The sequence below is a fragment of the Pongo pygmaeus genome, chromosome 6, assembly GCF_028885625.2.
Source record: "Pongo pygmaeus isolate AG05252 chromosome 6, NHGRI_mPonPyg2-v2.0_pri, whole genome shotgun sequence".
Classification (NCBI taxonomy): Eukaryota; Metazoa; Chordata; class Mammalia; order Primates; family Hominidae; genus Pongo; species Pongo pygmaeus.
In genome coordinates, this window is record NC_072379.2 from 2020559 (window position 1) to 2043911 (window position 23353).

Below are 23353 nucleotides of genomic sequence, written 5' to 3' on the forward strand. Positions count from 1 at the left end.
AGGGCCGATGCCCGGGTCAAGATGCCAGCTCTGAGGCATCCGTGTCACTGTGGGACATGGGGAGTCCACGCTCCAGGGCAGCTGCAGGCGCTGGACAGGTGGCTCAGCCATAATGCCGAGGGCTTGGCCTGTGCTCAGACAACTCCGTTTCTAACCCTCCTGGCCTCCTGCACACGCAGAAGCGTGGCCCCCGGGCACGTTTCAATTCAGGCCAACAGTGAGGCAGCCGGCGTGTTGACACACAGAACACCAGGGTCTCCACAGGGCATCTTCAGATGGGAGCATCCCTCCACCCACCCCAGGCTGTTGCAGAGGCAACAGGAAAAGGGGCCTCACTGAAGTGTCCAGAAAGCTCAGTCACTGAGAAGGAAGCACCGACAGCCCTAGGGGCTGGGAACAAGGAAGGCCCTGGGCGTGCCCCCCACCAACCCCCTGCCAACCCCCCGCCAACCTCCCACACAGGCGGAAGAGGGCCCTGGCATCCTTCCTGAACACCTGCACTCAGGGGAACCAGACCCCACAGTCCACAGAGCCCCCCTAACCCGCTCACTGCTGGACACCAGACCCCACAGTCCAGAGCCCCCCAACCCCACTCACTGCTGGACACCAGACCCCACAGTCCACAGAGCCCCCCTAACTCCACTCACTGCTAGACACCAGACCCCACAGTCCACAGAGCCCCCCTAACCCCACTCACTGCTGGACACCAGACCCCACAGTCCAGAGCCCCCTAACCCGCTCACTGAAGCAGGAGCATCTTTCAGGCCTGCCCTGCCCCGAGCCATCCCAGATGAGGGCAGAGGAATGGAAACCGAGTCTCAGACCTGCCATTAAACAATACACTTACGATGGGTTCCCCTGCAAATTACATCAGCAATGAAAGCTCACAGCAGAACACAGGGAGGAAAATAAACAAAACAACAATACCCCCAGTATTTCTACAGCCTAAAGAGAAACGTGGTTCATACTCCAATTTCTCCAATTTTAAAACCCAGACCTAAGAAAGGCCTGTCCTGGAGCCCCCAACAGCCTGATTTTCCCTCCGCTGAGCAAAGTGTCACATCCCTGCCTCCCTCCCTCCACTGTACCCCCCTGGCAAACCCGCCCTGATGAACCCCCATTCCCCGTGACTGTGTCTGCCGGGAAGCACCTGAGCATGGCAGACCGAAGCCTGCCGCCCAACCTGGCTCCAACTTCACACCACAAACCTCAGCGGGACTGCCGGGACCCTCACAGGCCAGTCCACCTCATACCCCCTTCAGGAAGAGACAGGAAGCTCCAGCAACCTGCTGGCCCTGGCCCCTTTCAATGCCCCTCAACTGCCGCAGCCCTACATCATGCCCGTCACTACAGTGAGGCTCCCATCAGCATAAACCGCTCTCCCACTGCCCATCGGTAGAGCCAATCTTCCCTCCCGGCTCCAGGCCCAGGCCCTGACCCTGACCAGGCCCTTCTGTGCCTCCCCCTCTCATTAACGAAACGCCAGCCGCAGGGCCCAGGGCAATCCTCTGCTCCCCTTCCGGGTCCTCTCTGCAGTCTGACTGGCCCCTGAAAACACTTCCTTCTCCAGGGCTCTGTGAATGGACCTGCCCTCCAGAGAGTCCCCCAACTCATGGCTGCTCCCCAAGACTAGATGCCAGGATGCTGGAATGCCCCGAAGAGGCTTGAGCCTCCGGTTCTGACTTCTCTGCTACCTACTCATTCCCAACAACAGAAATACCATGCAGAGCAGATGGGCACCTCTGACCCCAGGGCACTGACTCAAAGCCTCCAGCCCTGTGCATCCAACGTGTGGCAGGCATGAGACTCCCACACTTCACCCTCAATCTCCCCACCCCATACCATGAGCCCACCCAGGGCGGAATGCCGAAGCCGTCCTTGATTCCCAGCCCCCAGGCTCTCTACCTCACCTGCAACTCCCTTCAACGCAGCCGACTCGGACCACGCCTCCGCACGCCACTGCGGTCCTAGCCCAGGGCACCTGCGTCTCCCGCCCCGGCCTGCCAGTTCCCACCCACTGCGGCCCTGCACAGAGCAGCCAGGCATCCTTTACGAATGGACACCAGGTTGTATCACCACCTCCTCCACCCATGAAACCACAGCCCTGCCGTGACCACACAGGGCCCACAAGGTTGGACTACCAACCACCGCGGGCCCCGCTTCTGTCACCCCTAACCTCGCTGTTGGGTCCGGGGACCTGCCTGCCCCCACCATTTCCACCACCAACAGTTGGGTCCCCCAGGCTTGGCTCAGGATGCTCTGCAGAGTGGCCCCGGGAGACTGTGGCTCCTGCATTTGCCACCACCGGAAGTTCTGTCCTTCACTCTCCTATGGGCCACTGACTACTCACTTGGCAACAGTGTGCCTCCAGGAGGGCAGGAGCCTGTGTTGCTGGCTGCCGCGTCCCCAGCACCAAGAGGAATGTCCTTAAGTGGCTGCTGAGTGAACAGCGACCGTTCCAGAGACTCAGGACAGCTGTTGCCAGCCCACCTGGCCTTGGTCCTGCAGACGCCAGCTCTGCCCAGACCCGCGCAGTGCCCTGCTGCTGCCTCTCTGCGCCGCTAGGCAGCTTCTTCCAGGGTCTCAGCAGACAACCCTCACCCATTCCCAGCCTAGGCCCTGGTGCCCGTACCTCTCAAGAGGGTGATTTCCAACCCCATCCAACCCTGTCCCATGAGAAGGGCCTGTAACCACGGCCGCAGCCACAACCACCACAGGCTGTGCAGCTGGCCCCAGAGTCTGTCAAGCGATGAACCCTCGGCACACCCCTGCCAGGTGGAGAGGAAAGCCCTGAGGCCCTGAGAGCCAGGACACCGGCTCACAGTCACGAGCTGGCAAGCAAGGACGCCCAGACGGGAGCCTCAACCTGGGCTGCAGGTCCTGGGGTCCGTACAACGCTGACAGCCATTCTGCCTGTGACCCAGGCCAGCCTGACGCATGGCCCGGGGCAGAATATGCAGCCACGTGCATGCACGCATGCCCCAGGGCCGTCCTTGTCCTTCACAGACATGGCCAAGGCCAGGGCAGCATGGAGGGAACCTACACTGCATTTAGGCCAAAATGCTTCAAAAGCAAAGCCCATTTGTTCCCTAAAACAGTGGGAAGCTTTTGACACTGGAGGTCCAGAAACCAGGAGAGCCTGCCTGGTCCCCCACGGGCCCACACTGCGAGTCCCCCACCCAGGCTCGGAGGCAGCCAAACCAGGAGAGTGGAGCCGATGTGGGCTGAGGAGAAAACAGCTTAAAAGCACACCTGCCGCATTCACAGAGGGCAGATAAGCACTCGCTAGAGACGTCCCTCTCCTGGTCAGGACCCATGCTGAGTGATGCCGGAGCCCCAGCTGAGGCACTGTCCCACTAGGGACTCGGGTCCTGTGTGGTCAGGACAGGGGTCCATGAAGCCACAGCAACGATGCCCGGTTCGCTGCTGGACAGACCCCTCGTGGGCTCTCACACCTGCTTTGCCCCTGACACCGTGGCCTCGTGCGGCAAACACGTCACTGCCCCCTTGCCACAAACATGGCGGTGGGGCCCAAGGGGCTGTGCTCTCCCGCGGTGCATGCCACCTGTCACTGGTAGAGATGGGACTCAGGCTCCTCACACACCTTTCCCCGCTCAACACAGCTTCCGACGACAGAGGAGGCAGCCATGCACTGGCACCTGCAGCCTGAAGGCTTATGGGGACAGGTGTCCCTGCCCGGACCCAGGGTCCAGCTGCCCTGAATCCCAGCCACTCCCACGTCTGACTCACCATGTCTGCTCTTTGTTTCTGGCCTCCCAGCTCCTCCAGGGCCTGTGACAGCTGAGCCTGCAACACAAGACAGGATTCGGTCTGAGACTGGGGTGGGCCAGGCCCCATTTCTAGGACTGCAGGGAACACAACCCCCGCCACCCCGCAGCCTCCACTCCCTGTGGAGCAACAGGACCCAGGAGCTGGGCAGTGGGCACCCAGAGGGTGGGCAGGGGTCAGCACAGCCACTCCATGAGGCCCAGAGCCCACTGATGGAGACGGAGACTGAGCGTGCAGAGGGCGGCCAGAGCGTTGGCAGGGGCCAGTGTGGTCACCCCGCGAGGCCCAGAGCCCACTGATGGAGATGGAGACCGAGTGGGCTGCGGGAGGCTTGACAGAACCAAGGTCCATTCCAAAAACCTGCCTCAGGAAACTGATTGTGAATGGGGTGAACAGGGGTGGGCCCAAGAGGGACTGTGGAATTGGGGAGAGACAGAGGGAAAGGTTCAGCATGGGACTTTCGGTCAGAGGAAATCAATTCACTCTCCCTGGCAGGCTCGTGCTTAAAGAACAGAATCAGGTGACCTTCCTGGCAGAGGCCCCACCTTACAGCATCTCCTCCACCATGGCCACCACCAAGCAGGACCCCAACCCAGGCAGGAAGGGTCTCCTGCCCCGACACACTCCCCAAAGGGCACCAGGCTTGACCCCACACTAAGGGTAGAAAAGCCAGCAATGAAAAGCCAGCTGCCTCCTTCTAACAGGCCTCATGGAGCAGCAAGGCTGGGCCTGGTTGTGGGGCCAGGACATCAGCAGTCCAGCTCCCTGCAGGGGACAGTGACCCTGCACCCGTGACTTGCACGGTGCACGGGGCTCAGGACCTTGGAGACCCCAGCCCTGGGCCTCTGCCCCTGCAGTTCCTGCCTTCCCCCACATCCTCTGCCTCTGCCCCTTCCTTACTCCTTCCCACAACCCCGCTTGGCTCTCCACTGCCCGCACCACTTAAGGACACTGTGGCTCTGTCCTGGAACCCGGGAGGAAGGGCCAGGCAGGGGGCCTTGTGAGACCCCCCAGGCCACAGCACAGAGGAACCCGGGAGGAAGGGCCAGGCAGGGGGCCTTGTGAGACCCCCCAGGCCACAGCACAGAGGAACCCGGGAGGAAGGGCCAGGCAGGGGGCCTTGTGAGACCCCCCAGGCCACAGCACACAGGAAAGGCCGGGAAGGAGATGGAGGGCCAGCCCAGGAATGAGGCAGGTGGCTGTGGCAGGGTGTGGGATCTGCGGGGTGGAGGCCCAGCAGGCCTGAGGGCGAGGGAGGAATCGAGAGGCAGGCAGAGGCCTGGCCCAGCGGCAACTGGAAACCACCGGGCAAGTCCCTAGGAGAAACGGGAGAGACCAAGGCGGGGAGGTGTGTGTACGTGCACGTACACAAGTGTGGGTATGTATACGCACACCTGTGTGTGGCATGTGCACATGTGGTGGGGATGGGGGAAGTATGTTTGGAGACAGAAAACGAGGCACTACAGCTCCTGGGGACGCAGCCTGGGGAAAGTGGCTGAGGCAACAGGCCACAGTCCTCAAGCCTGTCTACTCTGCAGACCATGGGCCCCCAAGCTCCCCGACAGGCCCAGCCAGAGCCAGGCTCTGGACTTCCCATGGGCCATCCTGGTGCCTGCTGGTTCTGGACGCCACAGCAGAGTCAAACCCAGGCTCCAGGTGCCCCCGTGGAGGCTGCAGGTGTAAGCACCTGAGCCCCCCAAGCCTCTGGTGTGGGGCCTCACTTAGTGGGGCCACCCGAGCGACCCCATTGCCCAACGCCCCTGTGCAACGCCTGTGGGTGAGGGGAAGGCCTTGAGCTCTGCCCACCACCAGCCCCGCCTGGTGCCCTCACACTGCCCGGGGGGAGGCCCTGGAGCCCGCCTAGCCGCTGTCTTCAGGAGGCAGGTGGCCGTGGCCACGCTGGGCTGTGTGGACCCCACACTGGAAAGCTTGGTGCCTCGGGGCCTAGGAGCAGCACACTGCCCTCCTCACAGCCAGCTGAACCCTGGATAATCTGGCCACTGCTGGGGTCACCAGCCGCTGGGACTGGGAATGGCAGATGGAAGAGGGACATCCCCCAATCTGGGCCTAGACACAACGCACTTCACCGAGCTGCAGCCCTGGGCACTCCCGGGGGCACAGGGAGCTGGGTCGGGGCATCCGGGGCACCCCATGCCCCTGGGCAGAGCCTCAGCATGTGGGAGGCAGCTGCAGTCCACACTCATGCTCTCCTCACGCAGCCCTACACCGCGCCCAGGTCTACCCGCACCCAGGTCTACCCGCACCCACAGGCCACCAGGCCAGAGACCACCCCAAACATGGGGGACAACAACAAGGCTCTGAGGTGGCCTGGGCAGCGAGATGCGCCCATGAGAGCCGCCTGCACCCCTGGCAAGGCTCTGAGCTAGCCTGGGCAGCGAGATGCACCCATTAGAGCCACCCACACCCCTAGAAGCCCGGCCACGTCCGCCACACCTGGCACACTGTCCTGGGCACACAGGTGGCTGGCACCGTGGACACCGGCCTCAGGTGACAGCTACAGGTGAGGCACATCGTCATCCCCATTTACATCAGTTCACATGGCAACCTCGCAAGGTCAAAGGCACTTTACAGGAGCAGCTTACAGGAGTTGGGGCCGTCCGGAAGCAGCAGGGCTGGGAGCTGTGCGCAAGGCCTGGGCCAACCCCGCTCTCCTGTGCTTCCCAACACAGAATCACTGCAGGGTGGAGCCGTGACCACGGTGGCCAGCCCAGGGTCCTGCCAAGGCCAGGCAGGCCACAGCAACCTCAGCCTTCACAGTCTCCGGCGCCAGGCAGGCAGGCTACAGGCATTTTCAGAAGGCTTCATCAGGTTTCTGTGAGGACAGCACTGAGCAATGTGTGCCTGAAGACAAGTTCATTCACAAGCGGCTCATCAGCCTGAGGCCAAGGCGTCCACCTCCGTACCAGCCCCATTCAGCCTAGCACTTCCATCAGTGGCTGGAAAAAACAGAACGCATGCATCTGAAATCTTCACATGACCCAGGGCCTGGAAACACAGAGACCAGTGAGATTTTTGATACATCCTCAAAGCCAGAGTCGCTGGCGAAAGGTGACTGAGCCGTGGAGCCCTGCACTCAGACTCACGCACTGGTCTCAGGTACCTGGACAAGGCCTGCTTGGAGCAGCTCCCGTGAGAGCGCAGCCCTGGGATGGGGCCAGGAGGACGACCGCACGTCAGCAGGAGCAGCTATGGCTCGGCTCACACGCAGGGCCCTGGGTTTAGGAAGGCAGACGTCGACAAGCTGAGTGCTCCCCAGGAGGCGACCAGGACAGCAAAGGGCATCAAAGGAGCCATCCAGCCATGAAGACAGACGGCTTACAGACAGTGAGAGCCGCCTTTCACCAAAGACTGAACACACAGGTGTCACTCAGGCTGCAATGAGACGTCCACAGGGTCCTGTGTGACCCAGGAGGTTCTGTGTCTTCACCTGCATTAGGGGGGTTACACACACACTCACTCTGTCGTCCGACAGGCTGAAAACTTACAATCTGTGCATTTTGGTGTATTGTGTTATATTTCCATTAAAACATATACTCTAGCACCCTGGGGGACAAATTAGGGAGGCAAAGAAGGACATTTCTGTTACCATAAAGAGAAATGGTTTCAACCAGGCACGGTGCTCATGCCTGTGAGACCAGCACTTAGGGAGGCCAAGGCAGGACAACTGCTTGAGATTAGAAGTTCGAGACCAGCCTGGACAACATACAGAAATCCTGTTTCTACAAAAAATTTAAAAATCAGCTGGGCATGGTAGCACACAACTGTGGTCCCAGCTAATCAGGGAGCTGAGGCAGGAGGATCTCTTGAGACCAAGAGGTTGAGGCTTCAGTGAGCCGTGATTATGCCACTGCACTTTAGCCTGGGCAACAGAGTGAGACCCTGTGTCAAAAAAACAAAAACAAAGATGTAAACCCAAACAAAAAAAGCTTGTTTGTAACCGGCTGCATCTTCCCAAATGGACAGCCAAATGGGACACTGCACAACCCTGAGTCAGAGGTGACTCCAGGCAGAGGGTTCTCAGCAGAGCAGCCACCAGGCAGAAGCTCAGCAGGCAGAGGGGCCGGAATTCCGAGAGTGTGAAATGGAGAGCACGCTCCACGGGCATGGAGATGGGGGAGCGGCAGCGAGGCAGGAGGGAGCTCAGGTCTGGCTTATAGACATTCCACAGCACAAGGTTTGTGGGTACAGGACACCTCAGCCACAGGAGACACGGGACATCACTAAACACACACGGCCCAGTACAGGAGAGGTGAGGCAGGACATTAGGGTCCCGGGAGACCCAAGATGACGCTGTGTGCGCAGAGGAGGCCCCCAGATGGAGCACCAGGAAGCTTCGGGGGACAGGCTGTCATAGGCCCCAAAATGCGCTAGAACTTCTCGTTCTGGACAAGCTGGAGGAATCAGCACAGACATACTCTCCCACCTCAGTCCCTAGACACCAGATACAACACAAGGAACCGTGGGATTCCGGCGAGGGAGGGCAGACAGCTCAGAGCTCAGAGCCGCGGGAAGGGATGGGGTGAGTCCCCCAGGAGCCAGGCTGGGGCAGCGCCGCAGACAGAGCCCAGCAGGCCCGCTGGGTGAGGAGAGAGGAACGGGAACGGGAACTCCAGGGGGCACAGATGGGCAGCTGGGCCTGGCAGGCCAGCACCAGACAGAGGGAAGGAACTTGAACAGAGGCCACCAGAGAAGAGGCGCCGAGGTGGAGAAGCACGGGAAACGCTGGGCATGTCAGTCACTGGAGACACACAGATTTAAGCCAGGGCTAAATGTGCTGCTGCCCGGCTGGATCCAGACACCAAAGCCGACAGTGCCACAGCAGAGCGTTCTCCCAGCTCTGGTGCCGGCGGCCTGGGCAAGAATGTGTCACTGGACCCCGCATGTTGCCACGGTACAGCCACTGGGAAGAGTCTGGCAATGTCTTAAGAAGTTAGGGCCCGGCCTGGTGGCTCACGCCTGGAATCCCAGCAGTTTGGGAGGCCGAGGCGGGTAGATCACCTAAAGTCAGGAGTTTGAGACCAGCCTGGCCAACATGGTGAAACCCCGTCTCTACTAAAAATATAAAAATTAGCTGGGTGTGGTGGTGTGCACCTGTAGTCCCAGCTACTCAGAATGCTGAGGTAGGAGAATCACTTGAACCGGGAAGCGGAGGCTGCAGTGAGCCGAGATTGCACCACTACATTCCAGCCCGGGTGACAGAGCGAGACTCTGTCCCCACACTGTCCTCCCCAAAAAAAGTTAAAACCCACAATCCTACTCCTGGATGTAGAGCCCAAAGGAATGAAAACCTACATTCATAGGAAGTCCGGCACGCAGATATTCACAGCAGCTCTGTCCCAACTGGCAAGAACAGGAAACCACCCTGGTATCGGTCAGCGGGTGAACAGACAAGACCATTTTGGTAGAGTCTCAGGATAGAGAATTATTTTGTAATAAAAGCAAATGAACTGCTGATACAACGTTGATGGGTCTCAAAAGCTCTGTGCTCAGTCAGAGATGACAGACGCAGCAACTGCAGGTCTCCGTTTACGTGACGTTCCAAGAAAGCCCAAAACAACAGTCACAGGCCCCAGACCGGTGTCTCCAAGAGCCGGGGGTGGCAGGAAACTGACAGTCAACATGGATCAAATCATACAGATAACGCTGGGGGATTTTACTGAGTATAAATCATATTTCAATAAAGCTGCCTTTAAAACATGGAATCCCCAGAGCTCGGGAAGAACCACACTCACAAGGGCGAGGAGGTGGCACGGCCCGAGTGTGCGTTGGAGAGCAGCTCCCGCAGGGCCTCAGACAGCACAACTCCAGGCTGGTCTCGGGAGGGTTCCTCCAGGAAACCCCGTCTGTGATGGAGGCAGTGGGTGGGTGGCAGAGCGTCCCCTGTGGAAACACCCTGGGCCGTGCACTTTGGCACTGACTGTGGGACTGGCCAGCCACCTTCGGGGGACACAGACACCTCTCACTCCCTGGGTGACTGGGTGGAGCCCCCAGGCCCTGGCCACAGCGTCCTCACCTCTGAGACAAGAGCTCCCCAAGCTCAGGCTGGCTCTGCAAGGCAGTGTGGGGTGCAGCCTGCGCTGATGTGGAGATGGTGGGATGGAGAGAGAGCTTCCCAAGGCCTGGGGTGGGGGCTGGGATGACGGCTGGGAAGACCAGACGCCAAGGCTGCTGGCAGGCAGGCCAGGCGCTTCCCCAGCCTCAGCCCCTCCTCCATAGCCCACCCCGGGCTGGGTGCAGACACGCAGGAAGCTCAGGTGGGAAGGAACACGGCTCCATCCCAAACAGCCTCAGACGCGGTGCTCGGGTTCCCCAGGAGAGGCCAAGCCCACTCGGAGCCAGGCTTCACGGGCACACACCAGGGAGCACTGAGAGGTGCAGAGGCTGTGGGGAGAGGGTTTCATCACACGGCGGGAAAACCAGTACGAGCAGGCCCCCAGCGCAGCCACGCCCTGGCCCCACACCCCTGGCACCAAGTGAACACAGAGCTGCCTCCACCCGAGCAGCTGAAGGGTCACGCACAGCTCTTCCTGGGTGGGACCACGTGTCCCGGGTGGCTACGTGTGCTGAGACACGAGCCCCAGGCCCTGGCGCCCTAGGCACCACCGAGGTGCTGCACAGAGGCCTCAGCCGGGCTATTTTTATCCTGAGGTGAGAAGTTGCTGCCTGTGATCCAACACTCCTGCCAGCCAGGACATGGCAGAAAATGGCTAGGACAGGCAGCCATAGACCCCGGCAGCCACAGGACAGCCAGGCCGGGGAGGACCGGAGGGCACCAGGCACAGATCCCGCACACGGTACAAAGGCTGGAGCTAGGGGAAGGCAGCCCCACCGGTGGTCACAGTCATGTGGAAAAGGATGGGACGGAAGCTCAGGCCTCCACCTTCCTGGCCAGGTCTCCCAGTGGCTTGTGACACAATGTGAAGAAGCAGGAGGCGACACACCACAGGGTCCCCACAGGGCTTCCCGGGCCACAGCCCCAGCACCTGCCCCCGGGTGAGGCTGTACACTGAAGCTCTCCCTGTGTGTGGAGGTGTGAGGATGACTGTGAGCCCAGCTCTGGCCACAGAGCACACAACAGGCAGGCAGCACACGGTCAAGGGCTCTACTGCAGCCCCTGATGCAAGGAAGGCTATGGGGTGGACGCCCAGGCCCTGGGGGATGCTCTGAGGGTGGCAGCAGATCCTCATGGTGGAGAGGACAGAGCCTGCCCTGGGCTTATTCCTCACACACAGCAACGTCGGCTCCTGCGCTGGGCAGCGGTGCTCTAAGTGTGTACGGCCTGGGGTGGCACCGGCATGTCACAGGGAGCCCAGCTCAGCCCAGCTCTGTACTGCACAGACGCTCCGTTCTGGGAATGGAGCCAGCACCTCTCAATTCCCACTGAGGACCTGCGGCCACACAGCAGAGGCTCCCACAGCCCAGACTCCAGGGTGATTTCCATAAATCCCTTGGCCCACTTTTCTTCACTGCATGATTTTTAACTGTTTCAAGTTTTTTTGTTTTTTTTTTTTTTTGGCTTTATCTCCGCTTTGTACAGTACAGTCATCTCAAGTTCTTTCAATGAGGGAAACATCATCAACACACTCACAAGTATTGGGCCTGGTGAACAACCCGAGGCCCTGAAGACCAGGCTCTCCCCGGCCCTCCTGGAGCCAAACCACCCACGGCAGCCAAGTGACAGCACCCGTGGAGCTGCCCGAGCCTCTGGGAGGTCACGGGGAGGAAGGGAAGATGGAAACACCATGACGGCCACTTCTGCCTAAATCGTTAGGAACTATTTCAGAGTCACTGCAACCTGAAACGGGGATTCTCCACACACCTCCACACGGCCAGCAGCGCAGTAATCGCTTTTAATTAAATAAATCGGAAACACAAATCAGGCCGATGTGTTGAATCAAGGTGGCGTGCACTGCGTATTTATAGCTCCATCCACAGAGGACTCCTGACACACGGTACCGGCTCCCGCAGCCGCTTTATTAAGTGGAATAAATAACACCGTGCAAGACGGCAAAACTTCACCAGACGGGTCTGGGGTTCTCCCAACTCGACACTGTTTTCCTGCAAGGTCTCTGCTGGAATGAAAACATGGTCCAGATGAGAACAGACTGGTGTCCGGTGTAGCTAACAGGTGGGTGGAAGGGAACCACTCTCAGAGCGATATTGCGTCCTCCTGCCGGCGACTACCCCAAGCCCACCTGGCCGTCAGGTAGCAGATCCTCACCTGCCCCGAGAGGCGCCTTCCCCAGGGGCATGCGCAGTGCCGGGCAAGCTTCCAGGGAAGGCTTGCGAGGCCCGAGGTCAGAGGACATAGGGGCGTGTGGGGGGACAGAGGACATAGGGGCGTGTGGGGGGACAGAGGACATAGGGGCGTGTGGGGGGACAGAGGACATAGGGGCGTGTGGGGGGACAGAGGACATAGGGGCGTGTGGGGGGACAGAGGACATGGGGCGTGTGGGGGGACAGAGGACATAGGGGCGTGTGGGGGGACAGAGGACATAGGGGCGTGTGGGGGGACAGAGGACATAGGGGCGTGTGGGGGGACAGAGGACATGGGGCGTGTGGGGGGACAGAGGACATAGGGGCGTGTGGGGGGACAGAGGACATAGGGGCGTGTGGGGGGACAGAGGACATAGGGGCGTGTGGGGGGACAGAGGACATAGGGGCGTGTGGGGGGACAGAGGACATAGGGGCGTGTGGGGGGACAGAGGACATAGGGGCGTGTGGGGGGACAGAGGACATAGGAGCACGTGGGGGGACAGAGGACATGGGGGGGACAGAGGGATGAACAGAGGCCAAAGGAGAGGGAAAGATGGAGACAGGAACTATCAGACAGGCGTGCAGAGGACAGAAAGAAAATCAAGAAGGGAAAAGGAGACAGGAAACAGAAAGAAAAGAAAAACCGGGTGGAGGTAGCAGGGAGAGAGGGAGGCAGGGGGTTCGGGGGGGAGCACCTGGGCCATGTGGGGTCAGGAGCCCTCCCCGGCTGGGGGGATTGCAGCCCCCCACCCCCCGACCATGGGGAGAAGAGGAGACGGGCCCTTCACAGAAACCAACAGCCAGAGACACGCGCCATGTGCAGGTTCTCCAGAGCAGCCCCTTGGCCCTCCACGGGGGCATCCCTGGCTTGGGCTGGCGTCCCTGCCCCAGGGGCTCCCTGTGCACAGAGGGTGCAGCCACCCTTGCCACACTTCATGTGCAGCCGCGCCCCAACCTTCCCTGGAGCACGGCGCTCCTGCTGGGCCCCCGCCTTCACCTTGCAAACATGCTTAGTTCCCAGAGTTGGGGCCATGTTCTCCCGAACTTGAGCCACATCCATGGAGAGGTCGGGAGCCCCCAGCAGATGCGCCCCCGAGGCAGGAATCCAGCCCAGGAGCTGCCGGCACCCCCAGCCTCCTGCCCGACTGTTGCTTCAGGAAAAGGCAGGGCAGAGGCTCCGCAGGTGACCTGGTCCCGCTGAGGCAGAAAGGCAAGGATGCCTCTCCCAGGCTCCTGGGAGGAGAGGGCTGATGCGGAGGTACCCCCTCTGATGAGGCATCAGGTCACGATGTCATGCAGGACGTGGTGGTGGCTGCTCCACAGACCCCAGAGGGTAGTGGCACCTGCACAGGCTCAGGGAACAGCCAGGGGCCTGGAAGACCTCTCTGGAATCTGTGCCAGCAGCCGATACCGTGGCTGTCTCCATCAACACAGACACGGGCCACTGCGATGGGGTCCTGGGGGGAGCCTACGGGTGCTGGCCTGCTTCTGGAGGGCACCCAGGGGGATGGGCAGAGGAGGCTGTGAGGGCTCAGGGAGGACCAGTCGTGTGAACTCCCACAGTGAGGACCAGTCAGTGCTGGTGGAGTCTGACCCTGCTCCGGCCCTGCTGGACCCAACTCTTCCATGTGCCTAATTCTCCAGAAACCCCAGGAGACAGACAGGAAGGGGAGTAACCTGCCCTCACACCCCACCATGGGAAGGGAGGGGCAGGGTCCCCAAAGTACATCCCACTAGCAGGGTGAGGGCCGAGGCTCCAAGCTGCCCGGCAAGGGGGCAAGGACGGTGCCCAAACAGTGCCAGCATCTGGTCAATGAGTCCTGAGGTCCCTGACAGCCCTATCTCCTTAACACACAAAACACCAGAACCCAGGACACTGGATGTGCCCACGGCCAGGCCCGTGACCAGCCGATCACAGCGCAGGGGCAAGCACAGACTGGAGAAATCGCTCAACGTGGAAAACGCCGGGGACGGCAGAAGGGGTCAGAGACCCTCCCCGCAAATCTCTCTTCATTAATGCTTCACAGGGAGCCAAGGGTGTTGGAATGAGATGGCTGTTAACGCACTTAGGTTTACGACAGCTCCCAAGTACAGCCGGAGCTAGCCTTTCCTGTGAGGACTGAAGGTCAGTGTGCAGCCCTCAGCAGCAGGCCCTGCACGCACGGGGCGGCTAGACACAGAAAGGAAAGCCGGGAGTGGGAGGAAGGAGGATGGACAGAGGGGGCAGGGCATCAGAAGAACACACCAGGGGGCAGTACCGGTGCCTGAGGGTGGTCTCACGCCTAGGGTTCACTCTTGCCAAGTGTGGTGGGGAGCACTTACCCATAGATGGGGACACGGCATAGTCCCAGGGCCCTTCGGCGTGGCCTCCACGTGAGCAAGGGGTAGCGAGTACATGTGGGCCCTGGGCCTGGGGCCTCCTGGGCTGGGACCTGTCATTCTCACCACGTGCCATCCCCAGTGCCTGAGCCTCTGTGCCTGCGCCCCCTCTAAACCACTGAACCATCTGCCAAGCAACTTTCTAGATGCAGTTTGGCGACCTCCTTCTCCCATCTTCCCTGAACAGCAGCTGGGACGGCCATGCAGCGCAGCTCCCTGAGACCCTCCATTACAATCCTTTCTCCAGAAATTCAGCTCCTCCTAACATCCCACATGAATTACGTTTGTTCATTAAATGTCTCTCCTACCCAGCAGATCAGCTCAGCTCCAGGGGCCAGAGGCTCTTTCAGACATTCCCTGGCACACGGCCCGGCCTGCTGTGTGTGCTCAGCAGCCTGGCTGGAAGGTGGCTGTGATCACGCCTGTGAGCCTGGCTCTCCATCGGTGGACCCAGGTCATCTTACAGCTGGTCACTGGCTGAATGAGGAATGGACACAGCAGCCTAAAACAGGGTAACAGGCCACACCGATGCCCTCATCTGCATCTCCATTTCACCGCAGACTCCACCATCAAGGCCCAGCCCAGACACAGTGACCCTTGAGACCAAAGAGCTCACAGAGCTCGGCTGTTCAGCTGTGCCCGCAGACACCACAGGCCCAGACCCTCCAAGATGTGGCCTGGCGGTGTCACACACCAGCTCGGTGACCTGGGCATGTCCCTTGACACCCCCAGGCCTGAGTTTCCTCGTGAGCGAAATTCAGGTCACAACAGCACCCACTCCGTAGGATACGGTGACAATGAGACTGAGTAGTCAGGTAAAGGGCCAGGCAGAGCAGAAAGGCAAGGCACCCGGCAGTGGTGTGCGCCAATGAGCCCAGCAGACCCTGGCACATATCCCACCATGCCCAGGCGGGGCTGCGCTGTGCCCACAGAGAAGTGGTGCAAATCCTGAGAGGAGAACACGGGCCCTTCAAGCTCTAGGCTGGGAATGGTGTGCTGGGAGCCCCTGGCCCCAGTGTGGATGAGAAGTCTGGACAGGGAGTGTGGACGTGGCCTCTGCCCAGGCCCTGCGACACCCAGCTCCTTCTTCCCACTGCACAGGTGAGAGCTGCTCAGAGCTAGACAAGGGCACGGAGCGTTACGGTGGCCCATGGGGCAGGGAAAAGGCAGAAGCCAAGGCTGAGGCCACCTCTCCTGGGAGAACCCTGGAGCCAGGAGAGGGATGCAGGCTGGAGGCTGCAGGAAGGAGGAACACCTCTCCCAGTTCCACAGTGAGCTGGGCAGCCCTGGGCCTCACACCCTGCCCGTCAGGCCCCAGCAGAGCCTCCCCAGCAGCGGGGACCAGAGCCCTGGCAACAACTCTAAACACCCGGAGACCAGGTCTCCTTGGCAGACACCCCTCACAGGGGCAGGACCTTGAGTGCCCCTTTGGCGGGCATCATGAGGGGGTCCTAATCCGTCAAAGGGGCACTGTCCCTCTGTCATCCACTTGCAGGCTGGGACCACCTGAGACACCCTGACAGCTGAGGATACTACAGGTGCCATCGTGAGAATTAACGTGGATCCACATGCAGAGGAAGCAGCCCGTGGACACCCTCCCTGACGGACGCCTGCCAGCTGGGAACTGGGGAGGCGGGGTCCAGACCTCCACCTCCCCACCCCAGGCTCTGCCAAGGCCCACCGGGAAGAAGCCCCACGTGGCGACGTGTACCCCACACCCGTGGCCCCTCACCTCCATCTCGGCGCTGTGGCTGTGCACCTTCTGCACCATATCCTCGGCCTCCCGCATGCGCCGCGTCAGCTGGGGCGAGTACTCAGCTGGGGTCAGCTCGCTGTCGTAGGACCCCAGGATGGCCCGCATACCGTCTCGCTCCTGTGGACACAGAGGGCAGCTGATCAGGACCTGGGATGGGGGATGAGGTAATGATGGAGACGGCTCAGGGAAGGCCCCACGAGAGCTGGGTCACGCGGGGGGCTCCCTCGTGAGGACCCAGGCCAGCACTCACAGCCCACCCCTGAGGGCCCGCCAAAGTGAAGAGGGCCCCGGAGCTCGGTGCCCCCAGACCCAGTAAATGCCAGCAGCCCCGGCTTCGCCTTGGTACCCGCTCTGACCATGTCAGGCCTTTGCTGCGGCAGGCATGGGCTCCACCTCGTACTGGCAGTATGGCTACGGGGTGGGCTAGGAGCAGACACCTCCGCCCCCGTGGACACAGCACATGCAGGGCAAGGGCGCACAGTGGGCAGAAGCCCAGGTTCCCCACCCCAGCCTATTCTACTGGGTCTGCGTGACTCCTGTGAGTCCCAGTCACACTGGGCTCCGGGAAACGACAGTGGGCAGGCCCGGAGCTGGGTGAGTCCCCCTCTTCCTGGGACCTCTGCCCAGACCTGCCAAGGGAGGAGACACAGCGTGCACCAGGAAGCTGCCGCGTTCCAATGGGACAGGAAACCCATCGCTCGTCCAACCGCCCAGGGCTCTCGGGAAGGCTGAGTCCCCACTTCTCAGCTCTGGGCTGGGGAGCTCCTTGTCTTCCCACAGAGCTCCCAGGATGTCTGAGGCCACACGCAGGCCCCTACACAGCAGCCAGGCCCAGAAGGGCTCAGCTTCCTGGGATGACACTGATCACAGTGTCAGGGCTGATTCCTAGAGCCGAGCAGAAACCCCTGCTCAGTTGTGTCCTGCCTGACATGCTGACAGTGACAGCCAGCCAGTCAGGGGCCCCGGGAGCCACGTGCTGCCTCCGGACCCCGCGGGTGCCCATGGGTCAGGAACTGAGCTGCTAGGATGGCCCCTACAAAGGACATACCGCTGTGGGGAAGCGTGGTCTTCCCTCTGGCCTCCCGTTGCCTGCACTCCCTGCCCTAGGTGTGGGCCTGAACTACGGCCCCCGGACCCTTCTGGTCTCAGACGCTGAGTCTGGATGGAACAGATTCCAGGTACAGGCTGGGGACCTTCTCCTGCCTGCCCACCCTGTGGGAGCCCACAGGAACCACATGATCAGGGAGCCAGTCCTTCAGACACCCAGGTGTGCGGGAGGGCAGCTTCCAGATCTTCACGGGCATCTGGATGCCCTGGACGTAGATTCAGGGTGGGCCTGGGAATCTGCCCTTCTAACATGCACCCCAGGGACATCTAACTGATGCTCTCAGCAGCCTCTGCTGGGGGGCTCTGCCCCATTCTTGAGAGATGGGGGATGAGGATGCTGGGGTAGCAGAGCCCAGGAAGAAGCGGATAGGTATCTATAAGATGCAGGTTCAAGCCCCAGCTCTGTCCTGAGGCCAGCTATTCAACCTCCCTCCCCAAGTCTCAGTTCCTTTGTTGATAAGATGGGAAATGGGGCGGCCATGAAGACTGATGCTATCAGGAATTAACTGTTCAGCCAGCTGCCCTGGAAACAACAGGTGCTCAAGAAGCGAGAGTCAGGACCTCACAAACCCAGGAAATGGTCTCCACTGACCCACGCCCCTTCCCAACACACATGCTGGGCAAGGGGCCAACGCTCTGGCCCAGCCCTGCACCACCTCACTGTGTCACGGCCAGCGTGCTCCCTACCAGGTGAGGGCAGGAGAGCTATGGGGACTGCCCCCACCAGTACGGGCTGAAAGGGCAAATTCATGGCCCTGATAGAGACCGGCTCACTCAGGCAGCCTGGGGAGCAAGACCCCCACTCAGAAGCAGAGTCCACAAAACTGCCAGGGTCCCTTCCGTGCGGCCACCTGAGTCTGCACATACACAAGCTGAGCCCCCGCCCAGGCCCCGCCTTGCTCCTAGGAGAGACCGACCCAGTGCTCCCCAGCACTGATGACGCCTGGCCCGTGCCAGGCCCTCCGTCTGTCCCTCACAGGCGAGGAGGGCGAGGCTGCGGGGGCTGAGGAAACCCTGGCCTGCTCTCTCAGAAGACCCTGGAGCTCAGGCTGCCACGTCTGGGGCTCTCCTGCCGTCTCCTGAGCCAGGGACACAGGTGCCACCCTGGTGTGGACTTCATAATTAGTTGATGACAAAAAATTCAAAATTCAATAAGTGAGAAATTAAAGTTACAAATCCAACTGGAACGGGTCAAGTATCTGTGGAAAATTTGTTTGCACAGGAAGGTTTATCGTGTGTCATAATCTTATTGAAATCCTATATCTTCCCATTGACTTTTATCGTTTCAAGCCAGTTACTGGAGTTGTCAGTACCAACACGCGGACGCCACACAAGGCCGGGGCGGGGGACTTCCCTTGGTAAACAAGCTGTAATTGTCTCTTTTATTGATCAGTAAATCTCTGAGAGCTTCCCTTCGTGACGGCTCTCTCCAGCATAACTCCAGGCTAGCACTGGCTGGCACAGAAGAAAAGCATTAGAAAGTTTGTTTGTACCCTTTCAAGAAACTGTTTTGTCACCAATAGTGAAAGAGCAGGCACGGTGTGGCTGTGACTTGCTATGACTTTTTAACAGCTGACTCCACTTGCGGGCAAGTCCACTTCATTTCCACCTCAACAAATGCAGTGATTAACTGCTGAACAAACAGGCGGCTGGCGGTGCTGACGGGGCGTCCCAGACTCGCTTAAGAAGCACCCAGCAGAGTTACATTGTCCACTGGCTGCTCCTCCTTAGGTACAGAAATGTCCCGGTTCTAAGGAATAGAGTGTGCTCATCATGCAACGAATGGCCACATGAAGAGAAGGTGAGCAGTCGGCATCACCCAGAAGAAGTCAGCTGAGGATGGGGCCTCGGTGTCCTGGATACACTGGCCGATGGGGGCCAGGGGCAGCAGTAAAGGGCGGCTCTGCCCTGGCCTGCGATAGTCGGGCAGAGGGGCTGCTCACCCGGGGAGGCTGCAGGAAGGATCTGGCCACCCTGGGAGGCAGCGGTGGGGAAGGGCACTCCAATCAGAGGGAACAGTGTGAGTAGGCGCCCAGAGGACCCTTACGAAAGAGCAATAGAGATAATGACGCTCATCCCCTCATCAGCAGGTGCTCCAGCACGCTAATTACCACGGAGCTTTTGAGTATAAGCCCCAAGCATGCCGATGATTCCCACGCGATGACAGATTCCCACGGAGGCTGAGAATGCCACAGCAGGGGGCAGGACACCTGGGCAGCAGGGTCTGAGACAGCAGGCAGAACAGGGCCCAGTGCCCTTGGAGGAAGAAACCCAGGGCACAGCCCTTGGGCCTGGGCTCGGGAAGGGCAGGGGAGATCAGAGCAGCGAGGCCAGGAAGCCGAGACAGAGACCAGGGCTACCCGTGGCGACAGCACCCGCAGGAGCGGGAGACTGCAGGAGGCCGGCCCTGTCGGAGGTGCTACGGGCAGGGGAGATATGGACGGAGGCACCACAGGGGGCAGAGACCAGCCCCGTGGCCCCCAAGCAGCAGTCACTTGAGGTGGGCATGCCCGGGCCAGCCCCCAAGTCAGACCCAACACACATACCCAACAAAGCCCACATCCTGCCCGGACCCTAACTAGATGTGTGACCTTGCGAAAAACAATGAGTCTCTCTGAGTGTCAGAACACTCAACCACACAGGAGAGGGCAGAGAACGCCTCAGGCTCACTGCGAAGTTCAAATGCAGCATGGCACAGAAAACCAGGCACACGGAACCTGCATACACAGGTGATGAATGCACGGCAGCCACGGTCGTCACTTCTGTCCTCACTGCTGTCTGCCTAGCTCTTCCACTATGACTGCACCTGCTCGTGAAAGATGGCCAGGAGAGCGGGCAGGTGGGGCAGGCATGTCCTGCACAATGGGGACAGCCTCTGGCCATGGCCATGCCTGGTGAGGCAGGCGCCCAGCACTCCCGAAGTCCACACCATGGACACAGAGGGCTTCCCTCCCGAGAGTCAGTGGCAGTCTGAAGGGGCTGTGTGAGGCAGGCAGGCAGCTCCACATGCAGAGGCCCCTCCTTAGAGCCCCAGCACCAACCCCCACTTTCCAGAGAAGCCCAGAAGTAAGCTGAGTACCGCGTGGCCCCTCCAATGAAGCAGCAGCCACTCACCCATCTTCCTCCCCCCACTCCCGCCCGGCCTCTGCCACCAGTGCTGTGGAGCCTCCCTCCCTCCGCCCCCTCCAGCCCAAGGCCGAGGCCCATTCTGCCAGGGCTCCAAGGCTGCTCTGCACATGCGACATTCTCTGCAGGGCCTCTTCCCAAGCCCATCCCACCTCAGCTCAGCCACCTCCACCCAACTCTGAATCACTCCACAACTCCTCCTTTTTTTAGAAAGGAAATGTATAATCATAAATAGCTGAAAAGCCCTGTTCTAATTACCTCTCCCGACGCATGGAGTCACCACGAGAAACTGAATAGATTCAGGCGGGAACGCGGGGCTGCAGACGCGGCTCTGCCCACCGACACCGGCACCATCTCGCACTGCCACCGGCCTCCCCACTCTTTCCCTAGACCCCCAGTCACCAGCCTGAACAGGTCTGCTGTGACCCCAGCAGCAAGATCGCCCCAGACCAGGAGAAGGCCCTGCTGGAACAGAGGCTGGGAGAGGCAGGAGGCCTCTCTCTGGACCTCTCATCCCGGCTGGTCGTTTCCCAAATGAGCAGGACTCCGGTGTCCGTGGTGCCCATCAAGAACATGATGACAGGCGAAAGCGGCAGTAATAAACGCCTCGGAGGACCCACGTGGGTCAGACAGTCCTAAGCTCCAATCTGACACAGACCAGCTGTGCACCCTTGGGCAAGGGACCTAACCTCTCTGAACCCACCCTCCTTGTGCAAAATGGGGGCATGACTGCCCCAAAGGGTGCTTAAAAGGTGCACCAGGATTAATAAGTACATGGAGACAGCACCCGTCAACGGAAAGGGCAGCAAGGAGGGCCACTTATGGCCACAGGGGTTGGGGGTGGGGGTCGAGCTGCCCGACCCACCTCGCCACGCCCCACGCAAGGCCACGCCTCGCCACGCCCCACGCAAGGCCACGCCTCGCCACGCCCCACGCAAGGCCACGCCTCGCCACGCCCCACGCAAGGCCACGCCTCGCCACGCCCCACGCAAGGCCACGCCTCGCCACGCCACAGTGCTGAGTGCACATGAGACAGCGTCCCTGTGCTTGGCACGCCTGCTCCCGGGCCGGATGCCCTGGCCCCCCCAACCAACTACAGAACGCTTCGCCTCCTGCCTGTCCCTCGCTTCTCTTTCCTGGGCCTGCTGCCCCTAAACGAGGTTTTTTTTGACAACTGACTGTTTTCAAGTATGATTCACTCAGGCAGATTTTAATTGGTGACATCAGCACAGCATGCTAATGCTACATACGACTTAAGCACACTTTACCTCATTTGATCTTCAAAACTGCCAGGCAGGCACAGGGCTGAGGGAAGAGGACTCAGCAGCTGCGAGCTGTTGTGTCTGCCCTGCCACTCAGACCACGGAGGGGCAGAGCCCCGGCTGGTGCTACAAACAGAGGAGCCGCCCAGGCTGCAGCCCTACAGTCACGGGGTCAACGCCCAGCCCGGGGAGGCAGTGCCATGGACAGCCTCACTGGTGAGACCACTGGAAGTGGCTCTCCATGATCGGGGGGCACTAATCCCCGCTCTGGGCTGCCAGAAGGAGGAACTCATGAGGCCCGAGATCGCTATCCACAGCCCCAGCGTGACCCCGGCACTGCCATCAAGGCGGGCACCCGGACCCGGCCCCAGCACCGTGCAGCCCCCACCCTCGCCTTCCTGCAGCTCTGACCCTGCAGTTCCCAGCAGCCTTCAGAGGACGGAACGCCATGGGCACACGGCAGCTGTGAGACCGAGCCGCAGGGGGACGCCCGGCCCTGACATCATGGGAACAAGCTAGAGCAGAACACCATGAGGACCCCGCCTCTGTGAGAGCAAAGCCAGCTCCCCGGGTCCTCTCTCACCTGCCCTGGCTGCCCCGGTACCCAGAGTCTAGGGGCCTCCTGGGAGGGAGGCTGACCCGGTGGCTGTGGGCAGAGACAAAGGAAGGAAAACATCGGACGGACTTCAGGCTCTAGTTAAAAACACACACAAGAAACTCATCTGAGACGACAGTGGCCTAAGTAAAAAGAATACTTTTTTTTTTTAAGACAAGGTCTTGCTCTGTCGTCTAGGCTACAGTGCAGTGGCACAATCTCAAGAATGAATAACTTAGAAGAAAATGTATTAATTTAATGCTTAGAGTAGAAAGGCTAAAACTGAAAGTAGCAAGCTAACTAACCAACACAAAAAATGAAAAAAATAAAACAACATATGCAGAAAGTATAGGAATAAAAATAAAGATAAGAGCACAAATGAGCAAATGTAAAAACAGGTCCACAGAAACTTCCCATACTAAAATGCACTGAGAAAAAGCAATGAAAACAAAAGAAGAGGTGACCTAAGTACAGTGGGATGACCGTGAAGGTGGAACCTACTCACAACAGGAAAACCAGAAGGAGAAGGAGGCGAGGAGAGAACACAGGAAGTATCTGCCGTGATAATGGCCGAGATTTGTCAAAATTAAATCCCAGATCCAGGAAGCTCAGAGAACATCAAGCAGAATAAATACCAAAAACTCCACACTTAGCCATATCATATTCAACTGCGGAAAATAAGACAGCCTGAGCGGGGAGAGCCCTACGTTATCAACCAAGAGAGTGAGAAATGGATCAGACCTCCTGACCGAAGCCACTCAGGCAGCAGAGAGGGGAAGGAGGTATCCAAGTGCTGAAACAAAACAGCACCAGCCTGGAATTCTGCATCCAGCAAGATGATCTTCTGTAAGAAAAGGAGAAGGAAAAACTCTCAGCTGGGCACAGTGGCTCACACTTGTAATCTCAGCACTTTAGGGAGCCAAGGCAGGCAGATGGTCCGGTGTCAGAGGAGTTTGAGAACATCCTGGACAATGTGGCGAAACCTCGTCTCTATTGAAAGTACAAAAATTAGCTGGGTGTGGTAATAGGCGCCTGTAATCCCAGCTACTCGGGAGGCTGAGG

The 23353-nt window shown here is 59.8% G+C and overlaps 1 protein-coding gene across 14 annotated transcripts in view; it reads right to left on the minus strand.

Moving 5' to 3' along the window:
- Window positions 1-23353, minus strand: part of MAD1L1 (mitotic arrest deficient 1 like 1) — a 413243-nt gene that overhangs the window by 178468 nt on the left and 211422 nt on the right. For 12 of the 14 annotated variants that reach the window (XM_063667207.1, XM_063667208.1, XM_054494509.2 and 9 more), the window contains 2 exons: window positions 16178-16318; window positions 3751-3807 (listed from right to left, as the gene is read on the minus strand). In XM_063667207.1, coding sequence (XP_063523277.1) covers window positions 3751-3807; window positions 16178-16318 — 198 coding nt within the window. Of the gene's footprint in view, window positions 1-3750; window positions 3808-9823; window positions 10130-16177; window positions 16319-16557; window positions 16714-23353 lie in introns of those variants that run through there. The other 2 variants (XM_054494515.2, XM_054494517.2) reach the window with 2 other exon arrangements.